The 21216-nt window shown below is 39.6% G+C and overlaps 1 protein-coding gene and 1 non-coding gene across 5 annotated transcripts in view; both read right to left on the reverse strand.

Annotated features, from left to right (window-relative positions):
- The window catches only part of CCAR1 (cell division cycle and apoptosis regulator 1), a 28447-nt gene extending 12627 nt beyond the window's left edge, over nt 1–15820 (reverse strand). For 2 of the 4 annotated variants that reach the window (XM_009814954.2, XM_059821012.1), the window contains exons 1-12: nt 15706–15820; nt 8644–8816; nt 8002–8046; nt 7296–7328; nt 6125–6318; nt 5465–5579; nt 5189–5381; nt 3886–4018; nt 3397–3558; nt 2723–2948; nt 1407–1520; nt 344–510 (exon numbers count right to left, since the gene is read on the reverse strand). In XM_009814954.2, the coding sequence (XP_009813256.1) occupies nt 344–510; nt 1407–1520; nt 2723–2948; nt 3397–3558; nt 3886–4018; nt 5189–5381; nt 5465–5579; nt 6125–6318; nt 7296–7328; nt 8002–8046; nt 8644–8816; nt 15706–15778 (1628 nt within the window). In that variant the 5' untranslated portion in view covers nt 15779–15820. The remainder of the gene's footprint in view (nt 1–343; nt 511–1406; nt 1521–2722; nt 2949–3396; nt 3559–3885; nt 4019–5188; nt 5382–5464; nt 5580–6124; nt 6319–7295; nt 7329–8001; nt 8047–8643; nt 8817–15705) is intronic. The other 2 variants (XM_009814955.2, XM_059821013.1) reach the window with 2 other exon arrangements.
- Nucleotides 662–725, reverse strand: LOC132317574 (small nucleolar RNA SNORD98). The gene has a single exon (XR_009484109.1). It is a non-coding gene; the product is annotated as a small nucleolar RNA SNORD98 (small nucleolar RNA).
- Nucleotides 15821–21216: the final 5396 nt, after the last annotated feature.

A 21216-nucleotide genomic window follows, 5' to 3' on the forward strand; every position in this document is an offset into this window, starting at 1 on the left:
ACGAACGGCTATTTATTTATAACAAAAGAACAATGAAATGAAGTTCTCTTGACGATCTTCTCCAGCTATGCACAAAATGAAAAATATTTTCAACGCACATTCATTAAAAAAATTACAGCATAACATGTGAAAATAAATCCAGAATTTTTAATTAGTTCTTAATGCAGTATTCAGCACAGTTGGCACCAATCAAGCTTATTACAAAACAGAACATCCTTTGAGCATTTACCTGCACTACCAAGAGCAGCCGCCAAAGAAAAAGAGGATTTTCCATCTTTGTTTTAAACTCCTGGTAACAGACAGTATTTCTACAGTGTATTCTGCTTTGCAGTACAGTACTTACCATTGCGTGCACACACTTAAGTCAATCCCTGTAAGAGCCTTGCAACAACGAATAGCCGTCTTTATCAGCACGGAAGGGTCCTTTTCTGGATCAGGTCCATCCAGTGATGGGGACCAGTGTCCTCCAATAGCCATAGCTTCATCTTTGCCTTTCATACCCACTAAAAACTAGACAAAAAGAGTCTTCTGAATGTCCCCCTGCTAGGGGTAAAGAGTCATTTTCCCAAAGCGCAAAGCACATTTCATAGCACACACAGTGAAATCCGTGAGTGAACTGTCACATTATTTTGAAATCTGAAAATGAAAGTCAGTCAAGAAAGAGTTCAGTTATTTTTTTCCACAGATTATTTCAGAAATGGAATAGGTTTAAAACATCATCACTCATTCTTGTTTGCAAGACTTTCCATCAAGTTTCTTTATTGGTATAGGCTTGTTCCTTTGCAATTAAAAGCTTTCTAACATGAAAGACAAACAGATGCTAATTTTAATAGTGTCTTAATTACGATACACATTTATAGACGTTCCTGCTTAAAAGTGATAAAGCAAAGCTACAAAAGGTAAGACCACAAGAGCATTATAACTATAAATCCAAGCACTCCCATTTGCTTTAAGATGGTGGAGTTTAATTGGAAAACAGGTCTAGGTTGTCCTGAAACACTGTATCACTTACAGGTTGTTCAGTATAACAATAGTTAAATTTCACTTAATATAATGGTTACTTAACTGTTGCTTCATTTGTATTCTCTTCACAGCTGAGCCCTTAAAAAAAAGTCTAAGTGCTTATAAAAAAAAAGGTCTAACAAAGTTAATTATTATATAATTAATATAGGGTTCTCCAAATAACTCTTGTTTGAGTTTAAGTTAAACAAAGCAGTAAATATGAAAGCAGTGAAGATGGAGCTCCTATAAACTGGAAAAAGAATTGACATACCGACTAGGTCTCTTCAGAGGAAAAATGAAGCCATCATTTAGCTGCCTACAAACTCCTCCCTTATCGACAAATACTTCAAAGCTCTACAACCAACCTTTATTGCCAAAAGTGTCTGGCATTGAAGCATATTTACCTTTACAAGTCTAGCAGGATGCTGAAATCCATCACGAAGTTCTTGGGGATCTTCAGCCAGAGCGCATGACTTGTGATAGAGATCTTCCATACTAGGACTAGCCATCAACATCACCTGTTGTGTAAGTCAGATCAGTCTTGTGAAGTCTCCCACTATGACTGGTAAACAATGACCGCAACTTGCAAACACATACATATCAGTACCTTTTCCTTAATGTCACAAAAAATCAGAACAAGTAAAGTTAAAATAAAATTGTAGAACTGAATGTCAAAATGTCTGCTAAAGACCAATTTCCCTCCATCCCATAAGGATGCAATGTGTGATCTTAAGCACACTGAGTACATTTCTGGTTTCAGTAACTGACTCCTTCCATTTTGTCACAATCACAAAAGAACTGACCAACGCATTCATCTGCATCCTCATAGCACCCTGTTAGCCCAGTTAAATCTAACAAGGTTGCTTTATATCCTAAACAGGTTAATATTATGAAACAGGGTGCTATTCCTCAGTAACTGAAGATATTTTGAAGCTTAATCTTCTGAAAGAGAGCTCTTGTTGTGCATCAATAGACTGAAAAAACCAGTATGTCTGATACTTGAGCCAAGGCTTCCAAGTTTTTATACACAGAAGGCAAGTAGTTAAAGTCTTTCAGAAATACGAGTGTTAAAGGCAGTTCTGTTTCTAAACCTGTCTTTAACATGAAATACTTTAAAACAGATTGACCTAGAAATCTCAGACCTATTTTAATGGAAGAGCTTTCAAAAGTTTTAGGAAGACATTTTGACACTGAGGTCTTTTATACATCATTACAGCCCTCGATGCAGCATTTTTTGACATTCAGATAATCCCAATATGCTCAATCTACTTTCAACAACATAATAAATATTGAGATGAATCTGAAAGAAAAAGAAAATATCACTAAACAGAAGAGCATAAACTGCACAGAAAGGACCCCTGAAGGAAAAAAAAAAAGGGCTCCATTAACTATTCAAAACAAATTGCCTAAGAAATACATTCAGAGATCTCTCAGGAGCTGGCTTGCTTTCCTATAATCAGATCAGTGCAACTGAGTGCAGAGAATGGAAGAGACCTCAGTAAAAACAAGATTTAGGACAGCTCTAGTAACAGAAAAACAAACTGAATTTCAGTCATGATTCTTCAAGCCGTACAAACTAGCTCTTTACTGAAAAGTTTAAAACACTGTATTCTGCTCAAATGGCTGTAGAATATTTTCAGTTCAGTTATACTCACTTTTTCTCCCTATTGATAAAAAAAATTCCTAGTAAATAGTCATAATACTGGAAACCCATACAAACCTTCGCACTGTACAGATGATCAGCATCAGGTGGATCAAGGACAGCAGCGTTTTTATCTATAGGATCTACTTCTCTATGCATTACGTAGAAATTACAGTAGTTTCCCAGCTGAAATGGTCTAGACATAGGAAAAGCATCCACCCACGTAAACTGAGCATCAAAGAAATCGCTTGGGATATACAAGTTCTGGTAACGCCTCCTCAGCTCCATCATATCACAGCTACGGCTGAAAAACAACATTATTTGAAAGATACAGTAATGAAAGAACCATTAATAAAGCACATAATTAAGAGGTATATTAATTTGAAATACAACCATTGGACATTTAATACTATATATATAAAATTTAAAGAGCAATATATTTAAGTTAGAGTGTTGTGGATTGAAGTTTAAAAAGTAGTAACTACTAAACACTCTTCTGATTAAGATGTCTGCGTATTAAGAAATATTTATTAAACAAGGTTATAAAGGTATTTCGCAGTAGCATTCAAAAGTAACAACAAATCTAGAAAGAGTTTATCATACATGGTTCTCAGCCATTACATATTTGATCTTTCTTTAAAGTTAAGATCATCATTTAACAGTCACTACACACGTGTGTTGACTCGGCTCACAGTAATCGGTGCCCACAAATAAACTGAGATGTAGGTAAACACCTGGCACTATAAACATACCAGTCCAACGAAAACTTGGAAAACTGAACCGTGTAACGAGGAACAACACGTCGCGGTCTTCGAGGTGACCTCTCCCTCTCCCGTCTAGGCGATCTCTCTCTGGAGCGTTTTCTCTGGGGTGATCTTTCCCGGGACCTACGTCTCTCTCGTTCTCTTTCACGACTTAAAAAATGCATACGAGAGACAAATATTTTTGCATGCTGGTAACACAGAATGGGTTCTAGCACAACAGAAGCTAGACCTGTCAGAGAGTACTCAGAAAAAGGAGGGGAGAAGTTCCTTATAGTTTGTTTTGGTACACTATCTCTTTACAAGAGAGACTGATTATACAATTCCTTCATTTCAGATAGACAAGAACTCTTCACTAATATCTAATGGTAAAGACACTTGTGCGTATCACTGCCTCACTCTGGAGCAAGCAGCTCAGCTCTGTTTGAAGACAGATCTTTATGGAATGCTTTGATTATAGTCTAGTCTTCTATACCATACCTCCTGTCATCTTTTCGGTTTGGCATAGGGTCTCCTCCTCTGTCATTCCTCCCAGAAAATCTCGATGGTGGGTCTAATCTTCGAGCTGGTTGAGGCTGTGAAACTAGACGAACAGGGGGCTGTAACAAACCACCTGAAACAAACATTTACAAGATCAATACATAATAGGGGGCAACTATCTACACTTTACAAACACTGATGCTTTACAGTTGTCTCACTTGTGTACATTCTCTAAACTTACTCTAGAATCAAATAAATCTATTTATTAGTAACACCCACCCCAAGAAACTCAAGAGACCTATGCTTTTCTTCACTGATGCAAACGAAGACTCTAGTAAGTGAAATTGGTTTAAAAGCATCCTCTTAAGATGGAACCTAATCTAACCACCTAACCTAACCACATAGAAGCTATCACAGTAAATGGCTAAACCTCTTCTTGGAAGAGTAATTTGTTTTAAGATAGATATACTACCTACCCATTGAACTAAAGAAAACCTAAAACTTATTTTTGAGGCTATTCATACATAAAAACAATTAAATTCCTGAAAAATTGTTTTTATAGTCTTACTATACTGCTGCATCAATCCCACAGCACATACTTTTGCTGTCTCAAGACTTTTAACCAACTGATTGTAAATGGAACAAACGTTACTGAACACCAATGAACAACTAAGACTAATTAGGTTGTAATAAGCATTTATCCAAAACAGTTTTGCTTAGGGGATAGCTTAAGATCTTCTCCCCTTGCTTTAACTGTGAGACAAGTCTTAATTTTATCTTATTATCAATCCTATTACTGATTTTTCAGCCGCTCAAAGTTCAAGTGACCCCACAACAACCTTTGTTTTCGATTTGCCATGTTTGGCAGTGTTTCTTCTCTCAAATGCCAACTTGGCTAACTGAAATAAAACACAAATATAGGAATAATAGTTTTAATAATACAACTGTGTGAAACCTGATCCTGTTGAACACTGCAGAAGATGCTGAAGAACTACACTGCCATTAATACTTTCGACTCCCCAACTCGTCTGTGAAAGCATCAGAATAAAAATTACATTGAGTTTGCTTTCAGATTATGAAATCTTAATATGAACAGGAGTCCATGGGGATTTCACTAACCAAGTGATTCCTGAGCTATTGCAGGCAATGTGCCTTGCATATAGCTGTAGGAAGACACATATGCAAACTGAAAATTCTATAGGGTCCTGTCCCTATTATTTCAGTCTTCTGACTAACAAAAAATTAATCATCACACACTAAGCACCAGAAGGACCACAACAAACTTTGTGCACTGAAGGAGCACCTTTCTGCTGTGGCTGCTGCAGTAATGGCTGAGGCTGTGTCTGAAGCAAAGGTGTGATTGAAGCTGCTGATATCTGTGCCTGCAACAAGGACTGTGGCTGCGGCTGTGCCTGAACACTGAATGCAGTCTGCTGTGCAATGGGCTGAAGAACGGCTGGAGGTGTCTTCAGTAACGGCTGAGCTTGTGTCTGGTTCTAACAGCAGAAGAGAAAATGAGTTGTCAGTGAGCTTAAACCAGAAGCAGTCAGTACAAGTTAGACTGGGTAACCCCATATACCTGATTTGGAAGTGTCTGGATCCTTTGTGCATTCCATTTGAATGGCATATTAGGATTGTAAGTAGCTTCTACCAAAACTCTGTCACCCACCTGAGGTGTCTTTCCTTTAACAGCACTGCAAACATTACAGAAAATATATTGTGAGAGTTTTATTTAGCTAGTTTTACATTCGCAAGTTACATTTAAAGTTGGAAGAAAGTAGGCAAAGTTCATTAAAAAAGTTTATAGGAGGAGCATCTACCCGCAAATTCACTAAAAGTACTATCTGCTTCAGTTCAGAGCATGCACAGGAATTTAATTCCAGTCTTCGTCTCAAAAGCAGAAGTTCCTTAAACAGTACTGAGTTAAGATACACAGATAGCAAGTTACATGAAATTAATCACCCACAAATTCTGCAATTTCATATCATAAGGAGCTTAACACCTTCTCAGTCTCCCAGCTTTGGGTTTGGCATTAAGAAAATTCAAAAATTCACATAAAGGAACTCAGATCTAGTGTCTATTAACTTATTTGACCATCTGACTTTCAGTGTTGACAGAAAACAACACACTAACTGCAGGCACTATCAGTGGAGTCACAGAATTAGAATGCAGTAATCTAAACTTTTTATTTAATGAGGGTATCACAGGGTACATCTGCAGGCAAGTATTTACATCTTACCTAAGCTGAAAAAAGACATCTTCATCCACAAAACCAAATGTATCATGTAGTTTAGTAACGACCCCAGTGAAGACACGCTGCTTTTGTGGTTGGGTTTGCTGTTGACTTGACCGGGGTGCTGGATAAGAAACAGTTATCTGGGCTGCCGGTTGAGGAGTAGACAGGCTAAGACTGGTGGGTAGCGCAACAGCTGGCTGTAAGCAAAATAAAGCAAACTATAAATCTTATAACCAGCTGACATATCTACAAGGAACAGTTCCTTTACCCATGTAGATAGGAGTTTAAAATGTCTCTAAAGCAATTATTCTGAAGTTTTTTGTTTGGGTTTTGGGGTTTTTTGCCCCCCTTTTTTTTTTTTAAGATGACTTCTTTCTACTTTGAATGAAGACTGGCTTTGTTTATCCTTTTCTTTTAAAAAAGTCAACTTCCCCAAAATACGCACACTGTCTAGAAAAAAACCAAAGACTGCGTTATTGTTTACAGGTAACCCGTACAGTGGGCCTGAAGAGGAGATAAGTTCCTAACTTTGCTAGGAATACACGCTTAAGACATTATTCTCCATTTATATCCCAACTGTAGCATTAGAAGTCAGTAAAGGTTGATGCTAACACGAACCCTTCCCTAACTCAACAATTCATGTGCTTGCCTAATTACAAAAGCAGAACACACTAAGATAATGTAATTAAGTAACCTATTTTTACCTTTTTTTAAAGCATGTTTAAAAGGTTAAGTGAAAATAGAACTAGAGCAACTTACAGTGTGTTAAATGGTTGCATGTTTTAAACCTGTTAAGCTCAGAAAAATTATTTTTAAACCTCTCTATACACATACTGCAATACTGTTAACACAAAAATTTAAATTCCTTCTCAAAGGAAAGATTTTCCCTGTTTGTTACTTACTGCAAAACAACTGAACACTTGAAGTTCAAACAAAACAAATACTGTAATGTAATCAACACACATATTCCCATCAAGATTAAGGAAAAGTGGTTGATAATTTTTGAAACCAAGGCTATGCATATTTTAACATCTGGATAAAATAAACCTGTACCAATAAAACGTCCATTCGTATTAGTTCATGTTACAGATTAAACTACCCAAGATGTCACAAATTTGCACTCTTGCATTATCTGTGTTTGGGGATGAAGACCAAACAATAAAACCAAACTAACCTGAGTTAAAAGGGTCTGCTGAGGTTGCTGCAACTTAAAATAAATAAAGTTATAAATTAATTTTATATGCTTAAGGAAATTGTACAATTTTACCTCCTCTTTACAAGTAAGAGTTTTCGCTTAACCTGAGTCAGTTAATAGTCCTTTGGGGTTTGGTCATTTCAGCAGTTTGCATATGCATAAAATTGTGCTCATGTGGTTAATTTTAAGATTGTATAATCCAGGTTTATGCAGTAAGCAGAAATGCTGAGGGTTTTGTAACTGAAAGGTAATAGCAATACCAAAAAAAGTTTTGGCAGCTGGAAAAGCTTAGGCCTGTAATTTCCATGTCCTTTTATTCTTTTTCAAAGTCCTGTTAAGTTCAAAGACCATAAAAAAACATAAAAGGGAACTTTTTTTGGACAGCATCTTTCCAGCAGTTAAAATACACGGCCCTGTTTAGAGCAAAGTTTAGCAGGAATCGTGTACACATGGAATAGTATGTATTTTTAAATTTCCTTTTTGCATGAAGGTAGGCAGGCTTCCATTCTGGACACGTCTCTCCAAGTTTATGAACTTCAAGCTCTCTTTCACTACAAAAAAAAATTACTTAGTTTCTTTAACAACTTCCCATACAAGGATGATTTCGGAGACAAATCCTACAAGACACACAACCAACATTATTTTTAAAGTTATTTGTGATGTACACAGTAAGAATCAGACAAACCTGTTGCTGTACACTATAGAGAGTCTGCTGAGGTTGTGAATATTGCTGAAACAGATAAAAGCAAAATATCTCATAAACAGGAAGTATTATTACCCCAATAATACCAAATACAAGTTATCTGCTAAGCAAGTTTTAGATAGAAACTAGTCACGTTTAACAATTCTAATACAAAACATAACTAACAGTAACATATATTACTTTAATAACAAATATTCTTAGCCTTTAGAATGGACTCTGATGTAGTCTTTCTAGCTAAAATCAGCAAATTTTGTTAAGCCTGACATTTATACAGTATCTAGGGCACAGTACGAAATCATGCAAAATGCTACTAGGGATACATATAGTGATGGAAGATACTTGGAACTTGAGATTCTCAGTTTAGGTGCAGAAAAACTCCCTTTTCCCAAAAGGCTTTCCATAACTAAAAGTCAGCACCTCCACAGCCAAAATTCCCACCTTCACAGATTAATACAACTATTGGTAGCTGTAGACCTAAAATCGCACTGTTTTTTAAACCGGTTTATTCTGCAACGTTCACCATTTCCCATTCTGCTTTCCTCCTGGATACTTTAGCTTTACAAAGCCACTGTTTTATATTGTTAACGTTCATACAGTCAACAGCAAATGCTTCTTTTTCTTTACCTGCTGTAACGCAGCTGCTGCAGCTGCAGCTTGCTGCTGTAAAGCAGCTGTCTGAGTTAGCTGATAGTTCGTTGGTGTTTGTGTAGTTAGGCCTGCTGCTGCCAATGCCGTCTGCTGGGTGTATATTGTCGGAGAGGCTCCAAGCAGCGATGGCTGCTGTACACCAAGAGCAGCTGAAAAGAGAACACACACAATAAACACTAAGACCAACTTTAAACAGCTGAGGTTTCTGACAGTTATACTAGACGCAGTGTGATGCTTCACTCCTGAGTCAAGCTCATGAAGTAGATAAATCCAATTCCAAAATTCAAGATAAGGAATCACATCTCACTAGCTTATCTTCTAAATTCATTTGCAAATAGCACACCACAGCAGAGGCACAGAAACCACTTAATTTCCTTCTCTCAAGTTGTTCATGATTTTATAGCTCTAGTAGTTGTCATTCCCATCTGTACTCACCCACCCCCAACAGATACATACACTGTATTCTTTCTTGAATGTATTTCAGGTTTTGGATGAGCCAGATGAAGATTGTTGCTCTGTTCTGTAAATTAATTAATACATTTCATTCTATTTGAGGGCAAGAGAAATCTTTACTGTAACAGCAGCTATGAAACAGAGGCTTATGGAACTTGTCCTCTGAAAATGCACAAGGCTTCACTTCACTCAGTACTGTCTTTGTCCCCAAGTGAGCTGGATTTTGTAGATGTGGGGGCTGGTAGAGAAGGAATAGCCTTATAACAACGGGCAGTTTAATCGGTCCCCACATATAAAGGGGACAAGTCAAGCTCTCTCCAGCTCTTACTAGGAAGGGTTTGTGCTGCCCAGACTCCAACTGCCTGGAAGGAAAGATTAGTTTATTTTATTGTCATATCAGCTTTTAATTCACTGCAGAAGATTAAGCAAATAACGAGGAGCAGCTATCCACATGCTATGCTTCTTATGCACGCAATACTTCCAAACAAGGTATGCTTAAGCCTTACGGACAGAACTTTTAGGGACAAAGAGCCCTGCACAATGCAAATCTGAGTGAAGAACTGCAAACATATCTGGAAACCTGCTCCCTCTTTGGCAGGAGTTTTACTAAAAAAGTTATCTGCAGCTGCATGACCAAATATCACTTCATCAACCTATCAGTCTAGTCCACATGTTTAAATAAAACCAAAGAGAAACTCAGCAGGGAAACATATTGCCAGCAAAAACAGGTCAGCCAGCCACCTCCAGAACTGAAGAACATTCAAGTTGAACAGGGTTTCTTTCTCTTCCAAAGCTATTAAAGAGGCACAATGAAATGAAGAACAGATTTACAGAATTCTTCCTGCAGAGTTTGTGCTCCACACTATTCTTACTGATCCAAAAATGAAGTTGTCATTCCTGACCCAGGGATGCAGTAAGAGATTGCTTGTAGTTGGTGATCACCACCGTAGAATACACAAAAAAATGCTGTAACCAACTCAACAGATCCTGAATAAGGTAATCCTCTCTACCATGCTGTTCTTTCCAGCAGAGTACAATCTTCACAAAACAAGTTGATAGCACTGATCATATTACAATTTTGGAATGAAACATGGAAGAAATATATAAGTAACAGTGAAAATAATCACCATCACTATGATTTGTATCAGATATTGTCACATAAGTATTCGAGGAAGTAATACTGTTTTAATAGTGAAATCAAGCATTCTCTAGTACAGCCAAATTACAGTATTTCCAGTATTACATGATTTCCCCCCCTCCCAAATTCCAACATTTAGGTTCCTTTAGAAGCCAAGCAATCCAAATCTGAGGCTTCTCCTGTGACAGGTCCTCCGTTCTCTTGATCTTCTTGCCTCCTACTTGTCCATCAGCTCCAATTTGTATGTGCATTTTTGACCATCCAGAAGCATACTCATCTGGAACCTCGCCAATGCTTCATATAACACACCTTAAACAGACCTTTATATCTAATGAAAATGCTTTGCTGCTGCACCTGGGGACAGCTTTCATTTTTCTTGGCTGTGTTACTTTGCTGGATCACTCAAGGCAAATAACCAATGCATTAATTTTTCTCCTCTTACTTCCACATGCTGAGCAGAAATTCCTATTAGTGCAGAAATACACCTTATGCTATTACCTTTGAATCTGTTTGACTACAGTAGCTATTGTCATTCAGTCTAACATTCTATTCTAATGTTGTACCAACACAGGGGGATGGAGTTGGGAAGTGTCATCAAGCAAGTTTCACAAGTTCTGTCCTACTTTTTGTACTAAGGATACCCACAAAAATATTAACATGCTTGCTCCCAAAACCAGATCTTGGGGTTACTCCACTCTTCAGTTTCCACTATGACAATTTCCCTTCCAGCATAACCCATAATTACCTCAAACAATTTCCAGCCCACCCTAAGACTCTTATCCCATTTCATCCATTAAGGAAAAAAAAAAGAAAAAAGATTTTTTGCCACCTCTACCATCACTTTATGAGCACTTAATATTAACTGGGTATCATGCCATCTACAACACTGCAGATCAACTTACTAACAAAGAGCAAAGACAAAAGACTGCTGAGATCCCCTCAAAGGATAACACCTGTAGTAACAGGTTTTTCAAAGCTGTATCTTGTTCCTACTGATTTGCCCTGAAGTATTCCAGGAGTTTAATTTTATTACCTTTCATCTATGTACTCATCTTAGTCAAACAAGCTCCAATTAAACAGGCAACTGTGTTTGCATTACTACTTTAAAAAAAAAGGAAAAATCACACAGAAAAACAAGAGGCAGAGAATGAATTGCAGACTGAGTGTGGAATTGACATCTGACTGCCACATTATTATTATTGGCAACAAGCATCTGCAGTGACAAACAATAGCTTCTTAGGATTTGTAATTATCTCAGTAAGTACAGTGATGGAGATGCCTTCCTTCAAATGCAGTCTGAACAACTTCCATTCGCACCAAATACTGCATGGCACATCCATCTGAAAGGGCTTGGATAGAAATTGGAGTCCTAGTCTGCAGCTCAAGCATCTTTCTAAGTAATAGAAATTTCTATTGTAGCAAACAAGAAGACAGTATTTAGTAGTCACTCTTGCTGCTTCTAAATTCCAGAGACCCTTTAAGATTACAGAAACATCTTCAAAGTATGTAATCTCCCTGGTAAGTGGCGTAGATTTACTAGGATTACAGTAAAGGAGTACCCTATCCAGGGCTTTGGACACTTCACAGTTGTCAGAAATTGTGAGTTTGGGTCCTTGGGTTTTTAAGTTTCTTCAAGCTTAATACACTTGCAATACAAAGACCATACAACCCACGCCAAAAAAAAATTCCTTTTAACAGGCACACAATAGAAACTCGGCTCAGCATATTTATCACAGGACATCCGTTTACAGCAAGCCAGCAAATTGTGCATCAGCAACTATTTCTTAGTGGCTCCGAGATCCACTACACGCTTGTCCTATTCTTACACTTTTCTTTAGTCACCTCATAGGGGCCACCAGCAATAACAAGATACTGACTGAGCTTCAGGCACTTTTACTTTCAGGTGAAGAACAGGTGCACTGTTCTTCATTCTAATGAAATGAAATCTTGGTATAGCCATGATGGCAACACCAATCAGCCAGAAGACAGTGTAGCTAGGACTTCCCCTTGACTACAGTTCTAAAAAAACAGGCTTCACTATGCAACCAGAAATCATAACTCTGAAAACAGCCTATGCCAAGCACTGCGATACAAACCAAAGACATGTCAAAACTTAATAGCTGAGACAATAGGAGGGGATTCTCCTTTGCAGACATTTCAGGAACTTGCAGATCATTATGCAAGTTAGAAGTATATAGAGTACTTGCAAAAAGCTATCTAGGAATTTTATTATTTTTAATTTTTTTTAAACCTTCATTTTCTGTAGTAGTAGGCATGATTTAATTTATGCTTTAACAATGCTTAACCAGCACAGCAGGGACTTTATTCTGGTTTTAGTCATGTGATGCACAAAGCCATGAGACAAGGAGTAGAGAAACAATTTCATTTTATTACAAGTAGGAGTCTCTCTTCACACATAGATCTCTTCTGGCACCGGAATTACCCACCTCTCTTCTAATACCACAGGTACAGACAGTAATTAGTAAGCTACCCCAAAGGGATCCCAGGAATCCTTCATCACACAGCATGTCACTCTACAACTAACTTAGTGTCACACCCTAATAATTAAGGGCCTTAACTCATATAGTTACTTCTTCACCACGGATGGCCAAGACAACATCCAAGTCAGCAATACATTAAAAAAACAAGCAAAAAACAAACCCCCAACCCTGAAATTACCTTTTTGCAACTATCAAACTGGGTTTATAACATCATCGCTTACCACTTTTGACAACAGCTTAGGAAAAAGCTATATATCATGTTGCTTGTGTTACAAAAATCAAGATCTCTTCCCCCCATACCCAAGCACCTTGATGCTTTGCAGAAGGAACCTAACACTTGGATAAAAGTAGCTAGCATGCATAAATACATACAAAGACCTTTTGTCAATCCTCTGAAAATATGTAAGAGCTTGGTAAATGTCACCCTTTTAAATCAGTTTATGAACATTGAGCTTCACAAGGGTAAGCCAATCTGCACACCTTCTTGAGCGCAGCCGCAGATGAGAAGTAGTACATGCTAGCCAGCATGCCTGAGCACTGACAGCATCTCTCTTCACCAGGCAAACAACCCAGTTGGACAGTCATAACTTCATGTTGAAAGGTGCATGAAAGGTGACTGCTTAGCTACAGTTCAACAGTAAACACTGTTCTTCAGCTCTCAGCAGGGCCAAAGAGTGCTGCGTACTTTTCAAAAGTAGTTTCCTGTGCTCTGTATTATAAATCATTATAAATCAGAGTTGCCAATAAAAAAAGCAGGGGAACAAGTATGTACATGGGTACTAAAACAGGAGCTGGGCAGCAGAATCTTGGGGACTGGATTCAGTAGTACAGACAGGGCAGAAAGAGGATGCAGACATGGTGATTGTGTATTGCAGTAGTAATAGTAAAGGACTGCATAGAAGGACACAAGGAGCTAAATGCCTTCAAGTGATTACTGGAGAGAAGATACTACAGTGTGAAAAGGGACACTAGGAACATGAAGGAAGGTGGAACTAAGCACAGGAAGAAGGCAAAAGTGCAACCAAATGTTAGTCTTTAACAGCTCTCATGTTTGAGTCAGGTGCTGCTGGATCAGATGAACAGCTAAAAATCCCTGGAGATACTGGCCTCACTGAGCAGGTGAAAAATCTCTCACAGCAACTGATGCTGGCTAGTCCTATCCCAATTAAATTTTGCACTTCATTTAATTTAAGGAGGCTCAGAAGTAGGCTAACCAAAGGCAGAGTCATAGGAATAGGAAAACGGCTAAGAAGTTGGTGTGTGCTTCTAATGGCCTTGCTCCATCCACCTCTTCTCCAGGGCCCCCTTCTGGTCCCAGCTCAGCGAGGTCTAAGATGGCTGCCAGCTCCTCCCCTTCAGCAGGTTTTACACAGCCTTCCCTCTGAAACAGGACATGGAGCTGGCCCTCAGTCTTCCACTACTATTTTTGATGCACCAGCTGTCACATCAGCCAACATATCAAGAATAGTCCAGCCCAGGTGCTGCCATCCTTTGATTGCTCCAAGGTATCACCCAGTCAGAGACAAGAACCGAAAGCAAAGTTTGTCCCTCCCATGTTCCCAGTGACGACCCTTTCCAGCTGTTAAGCAATTTCTTTCAGAAGGATAGTGCCATTTGGATAAGGGAAGTGTGAGCTATTCAGAGAAACAGTGAAAACCTGCTTGTAGGCAGCTGGTTAGGTATAGAAACAGTTTAGGTACGGAGTGGGACTGAATGGGCATGGATGAAAAGGCACACTGGGACTGAGTATTGCGAAACACATTGGAGGGGTGGCAGTTCCCTGAGGATGCACATGCAGACTGGACCACGGCCCAGGGGAAAAACTAGAGAGGGAGGAATCATTTTGGGAAAGAAAACTGAGTCAGAAGAAAGATTTGTCCTTTTTTTCCCCCCAGACACACACCTCCAAAGAATGGCAGGCATTCCCAACTTTTGCTAAGCTCCCAGATGCAAAATCACTGACAAAGGAGGTATGACATTCAACTTCATATCAAACTAGAGCAGGGTGCAAAGAACAACTGCAAAAAACATACAACTCCTTAGAAAGACATTTCTTCAACAAGGTTACTGCCTGTGCTCACATTTTGACATCCTGAATCCACAAAGTACCACAGCTTTGTTGAAGCCTTTTCACATCAGACAATGAAACTACAGTATATAGGAAACACTTTGTATTCAAGAAGGGAAAAAAGCATCCCAGAACTGGAAATGGAAGCACCAAAATTCACCACGCAGCAAGCTTCACATTTTTGCGTCAAAATCTTTTATGCTATAAACCAATGTGAAACATGAAAATCTAGCCAGCTAGGTTTTTAAATACACTAGCCTGCGATTAAATAAGGCTTCTCAGCTAAATCAAAGGAAACCATCTACCATCAGCAGGGTAATACCTTTGGTTCTAACTTGGTAATTAAAAAAAAATAAAAATATATATACACCCCCTCCCCACCCAAGTAACAAGTTTCAGAGACCTCTTCACTATGTGAAGTATGTGCAATATATTAATAAAGGCAAAATACTTTGTAAACATCGATTTAGGCTGCCCTGGAAATGAAACCTGGGTAGCACTTAAAAAAATCTGTAATGCCTTATTAGTGCTGTTATTATTTAATCTAGAGCAATGCAATTTGGTGAAAGGTAATTTGATTTACACATCTTTGGATATGAGTAACTTGATATGTTGTTTACTGACCAAGAGAATCAATAAAAATTCACCTGGGATTTTACTTATCACTCCTTACAAAAAAAAACCCCAACCCACAACAGCTAGTATTAGGCAATGATCTTTAATGTCTCTATTGTGTGATAAACTCCCAACTTAAACCATTTAAATAGAATTTAAATAAGTTAGTTAGCATGGTGCCACTCTTTACTGCATACCCAACTACAGAATCTCCAAATCTACTAGATGTCAGGGTTCAAACATTAAGTGATATGTAAACTGACCTGGCTGAGATACTGCAGTGGCTGTAAACTGAGTAGCCCAAGGGGGATTCTTCTGTCCTCCAAACTGAGCCATGGCGAAAGGCAAAATCTCCTGGGTGTCTATCTTCTATAACTGCAATCTATTAAAATAAAGCGCAGCTACAATCTTTGAAACATAGACCATCGGGCTATTTTAATTCTGGGTCAGGAAAAAAAAAAAAAAAAAGAAAAAAGTGTTGAAAGATTATCTTTACACCCCTAAACCTGGTGGACAACACGCATCAGAAGTGGGAAACACAAAAAGTTGCAAGACAAGTTATTATATTTTCCTAGGGCACGATCTCCACCCTCCCCTTCTTAACAATGGGACTAACGCTATTTAAACGCAAGAATTTATGCAAGTTTCCAACAAAAACTAAGGAAAAGGTGACCCTGCAGAAGGAAGGACTTTTATTTTTTATTTTTCTTTCTCTTTTAGGGCTATTGCTACGCCGCCGTTTGGAAGCGCTGCCGGCAGAGGAACAACGTACGCTTTCAGCCATGGTTCAGTCTCCCTCTCCTCGAACAAGGGCAAGTTAACCACGCGAACATGGCAGGGCCGCTCACCAACTCCGCCGCTTGCCTCCCTCCCGCACCCGCCGGGGGAACCGCCCGCTCCTGCCCCGCAACGGTGATTTTTAAAATCGACTTTAACCCCCCTTCGCACCGCTAAAACCCTCTTTTTTTTTTTTTTTTCTTTTACGCGCGCAGCATCAAATACCCGCCGCGTCGCCGAGGAGCGGAAAACACAGCACGGGAGAAAGGAAAAGGGAAGGCGGCGGGCAGCGGCAGGCCGGGCGGGCGGGAAGCAGGCGCCTTCCCACCCCCCACCGCGGCGAGGCCGCCGCCGCCCGCCCCTCCTCCTCCTTCTCCTCCTCCTCCCGCCGCCCCCGGCCAACAATGCGAGCCTGAGCACGGACTCGCGTCCGCCGTGCTCCCCCCCACCCTCAGCGCCGCCGGGGCCTGCGCCAGGGCCTCCGCGCCTCCGCCTGGGCCCCTGCCGCCGCCGGTACCTGAGCGGCGCCTCGCTGGAGCCATCGCCAGCCCCTCCGAGCCTCCCGCACGGAGCGCGCCCTCACTGCGCAGGCGCACCCACCCCCGCGGGCGGCGGCGCACACTGCTTACGTCCGGGCCTGCGACCGCACGACGCCGGCGGGCCCGAGCGCGCAGGCGCGGGGTGGGGCCGGGCTGGCGGTTGGGCGCGCGCCCGGCCTGCCGCGTGCGGAGAGGCCGTTAGGTGAGGGGAGGGCCTCCGCCGCCATCTTGCCCGAGACAGGCGGAGGTAGGGCGGGGCTGGGGGGCCGCCATCTTGCAGCTGGGCCTAGCTGCTGCAGCCGCGGCGGTGCCTACCCTTTGGTCCCCTCTGGCGCTGCTCGACCTTCTCCACCGCCCCACAAACGACCCGTAGCTGGTGTCAGTCTGGGCAGGTGTCACTTCTCACGCCACCTCATGGGTGCCTTACTGCTGCAGGAAACAGGCAGCCCTCAGCCTGAAGCAAAGCCACGCATGAGCCCCTGAGAGCTGGTTTTATGCGCGCAAGCATTTAGGCTGTTATGGGGGGGGGGTGGGGGGTGTAACGGGATCACCTGAGGTGAAGGGAGAGCAGACTCACCAGAGGGACTCATCAAAACACTTAAGATTCTTTGAAACAAATTGCAGCCAGGAATCATTGCAGTAAGTAGTTCTATAATTCATGGGCAACAGTAATTTCTCTTCCCTCTTTTGATGATGTTATAAAGAGCCCTCCATCTTTTAAATGGTTTTTTTTTACACAAGTTTGCTTTGAGGTGAAATACGCACATGGGATATTAGCATTTGAGAGTAACATCAACAAGACACCCTTTGTAAGTGAAAATGGGACTTTGAAGTGTTTTATTGTCATTAAAAACAAAGTGATGGAGTAAAATCTTCAGAGTCAACAACGTTAAACTCTCACTTGCAGTGGGCTGGGTTATGTTGTAGGAGGGCAACTAGAGAAAGAAGCAGGAGACTACCAGGTGAAGGTAGATTTTTGCCAGCATTTGGTACTTAGTAATAGACAAAGACAGATCTGCCTTAGGCCTTTAACGTATATTGCAAATTACATGAGGGTTTAGATATTTTACACTGATAGGCATAGTTCTTAATTTTTAAGTCTACACATTTTAAACCTTACTTGTGTCTCTTCCTGGCATAATTCCATGCAACTCAGTCAGCTGACTAAAGCAGCATCTGTACTCTTTAACCTGAAAATAGGATTATATGCTAAAAAGGTAACAGGGCTCTCTTCCCCACACTATAAATGAACAGTGGCAAAATTGTATTAAAGGAGAAAATAATTGTCAGCAAATGTCAGAATTTTATGAAGTAGCTCTATTCTTCAGTCTTTTGGCCCAGGGCCTTTTTATCAGAAGATGCATAATTCTTAGTGATGGTCTCAAAGAAAGCCTTAGAAGCTCATGTGAAACCACAAGCCTGATTTCCTGTACCTCAAGTAGAACGTTACTTGGTGTACTTTCTCCTTTCCGCATACATATTGCTACCATTAGCTGGCAAATTTTGTTATTGCCATTTATAGTACACTAATGACTTCTTTTGAATTCTTTAGGTCTCTGTATCCTCTTTTCCAGATAAACCATGCTGTTGTGATGAGGAACAGCTGTAATGGAAATCGCAGTGAAAATATGTGAGTACTTCTAGTCTTGTTTCTTAAAATAAGTCTAGGTGCCCTAAGTATCTTTTAAGTACATTGGACAATTTAATCCAAATTTGTTGTTTGGTGCAGTATCTCACCTTCAGCTGAGAAAGAAAAAAAAAAAAAAATTTCAGAGCATATTCGCCCTTAGTGAAGCTGGCCAATTACTCCAACTTCAGATCCCTGAGATACTGAAGAAGAAAAATAATCACATTTCTCATTAAACAGATCTTTACTGTCTCATAACAGTGATGGTATCATAAACTTACCACAAGACAAAAGTGTGTGCTGCAGGAATTTTGCAGTCTAAAAGGAATGACTGGGTATCAGCTGCAAATAATATTTGTCATTGCCTTTAGAAATAAGTTCTACCTTACAGCCTTGGAAAAGTAGAAGTCCTATTTTTGAAATAAAGTGAAAGAAGAAATTTTTACAATGCTTATCTTTCTTTTGAAAATGAGAAGATGGGTAAGGTTGGTTGTGAGGAAATGATAAGAACTGTATGCTTCGGAGGCAAGTTCCCCTATTACCTACACTAGCACAGATTACTTCACTATTACTCTGTAATACATCAGTATACATTATTGTCACTATATAGAGAGTTCGACACCATAATAAATAGATTAAGGCTGAACACCTGTTATATAGTGTCCTTTATACAAAAATTAAGCACTTACCAAACAGTTGTCACTGTACAGCAGCAACAGAGGTACTGCAATGTTTTCGTGCATCAGGTAGAACAAAACTAGTTTGAGATATCTTGTGTGCATGCTGGGAAAGAAAGATGTAGAAGAAAATGTGGAAGAGACTTCTTATTGGTTGAAGCAAACCAGAAACACATTTAACTGTATTCATACTATGTATTTAGGAGAATGAATTGGAGGAGAAATTATAACCACCTAATAAACATAGTTTCAACAATCTGTAGAATCGAGAAGACACAGAAATTAGTGTTTCATACCAAACATGAAGCTACTGGACAGAAAACTAATAATGATCAGTAACAGTTCATATTGTATCTGTCCTGCTAAATATAAGACCTCTGCCAATTACAGGGAGATGGTTATTTCACTCAATTTTGATGATGTAACAACTTCGAAGAGGAAAGATCATTATATAATGGCTTTTTCATGTTCTTGTTGGAAATACGTTTCTATGCATCTTGCTCAATTTCTGAATTAACTTTCAGATCTATACATGTTATTACTGGAACCTGCTTTGTGTAGCTGTTGATGGGTTTGTTTATGTATTCTCTTCAGAAGGTCAGAAAAGATAGTTTAGAGATTCAAACACATTTTTACCTATCTAGATAGCCAGGAATACCTGATGATAACAACAGCTCAGTTAATGGCTTTTTTGACACTTAGGTCGTAGGAGCCAAAAGTGCAGCATATAAATTATCATAGTTTTTTTTTCTTGCACAAAAAATTCTTCTGTAGTCTTTATGACTGTAGTCATATGTACTACAGCTTTACACTTTCCCAAACACATGATATATTCAGTACCGTAAGTTTATTGCATACTGCTATACAAAGTATTTAATGAAAGTGTTTCTGAACTGGCCAGACCCCTCACGAACGAAGGAGGGACATCATAAAAGTTAAATCAACCTGATCAGGTTTAGCAGATTGCAAACAACATTTATTTATTTATTTGTTTGTTTGTTTTTAAGAGTCCTGGGTTAAGGAGGGAAAGGCTTTTATGGTCTACTACACTGGCACAAAATTAAATGGGTTGAGAATGGACTTCTGACAAAGTTTAAATTAGTATAAATGCTCTAGCATAAATAAAACGTTAATTATGTTGAAGCTAATACACACCAGGAGCACAGGGAAAGTTTTTCATCTTGATGTAAGAAAGAAATTTTTTACAGTAAGAACAATCAATCACTGGAAGAACCTCCCCAGGGATGTGGTGGAGTCCCTGTCACTGGAGGTTTTCCAGACACAACTGGACAGGGTGCTAGATAATCTCATCTAGACTCCCTTTTCCACAAAAGGTTGGACCAGAAGATCCTTTGAGGTCCCCTCCAGCCTAGGGTGTTCTGTCATCTGTGAACATCATGTACAGTATATTTAACTGGTCAAGTTTGCTGTCTAAGGGAGTTGGTAGTGATTCAGTAAAATGACTTAAGATCGTGCTTTCAGAGAGCTCAGAGAAGAGAATCTTATCTCTTGGGTGAAAGATGTTAGCGTGTATTGATACTGCAAAAGTAGTTGGAGATCCTAGTCTGATAAAGGTCCCATTTGTAGAATTTTTATGAAGGACTTATACTGAATGGGTTGTTTGTAGATCAAGATTTTCATCAGAACATTTACCCTCATGGGCAGTAAAATCTGTACATGCCCTAAATACTGAATTTCTGTCACATCTCTAGTCTGTTCTATACATTTGTGAGACCGGATGCACTTGTAACTATTTCCTTAAATTTAAATTAAAAATACGTGTATTTGACAAGAGGTTGGTCCTTCCTAAATTCAAGTTTGACCCTATGTCCTAGAGGGCTGAATCCCCTCTAGGATTTTTTACAGAGCATCACACAGCTGTCTGCATTGGTATTATATACAGAGGTTTGACACATTTTACTACCTCTCACATTCATGCCACTCGCATCTCTAACTCAAGAATAAGGGTTTCTGCATTTTGCTGTAGTTTATACAGACTGAATACAGCATTTAATCCCACTGCGATCTCAGTAAGTGGTACGATGTTTATTTACACTGAATTTAGAAGGTAAAGTGAATCAATGCCTTTCCCAGGCATAGAAAAAAACCCTCCTTATTAAGGTTGGTAGGTGTTCATAGCTATAATTTAGCCTT

This window comes from Gavia stellata, chromosome 9, assembly GCF_030936135.1.
Source record: "Gavia stellata isolate bGavSte3 chromosome 9, bGavSte3.hap2, whole genome shotgun sequence".
Lineage (NCBI taxonomy): Eukaryota > Metazoa > Chordata > Aves > Gaviiformes > Gaviidae > Gavia > Gavia stellata.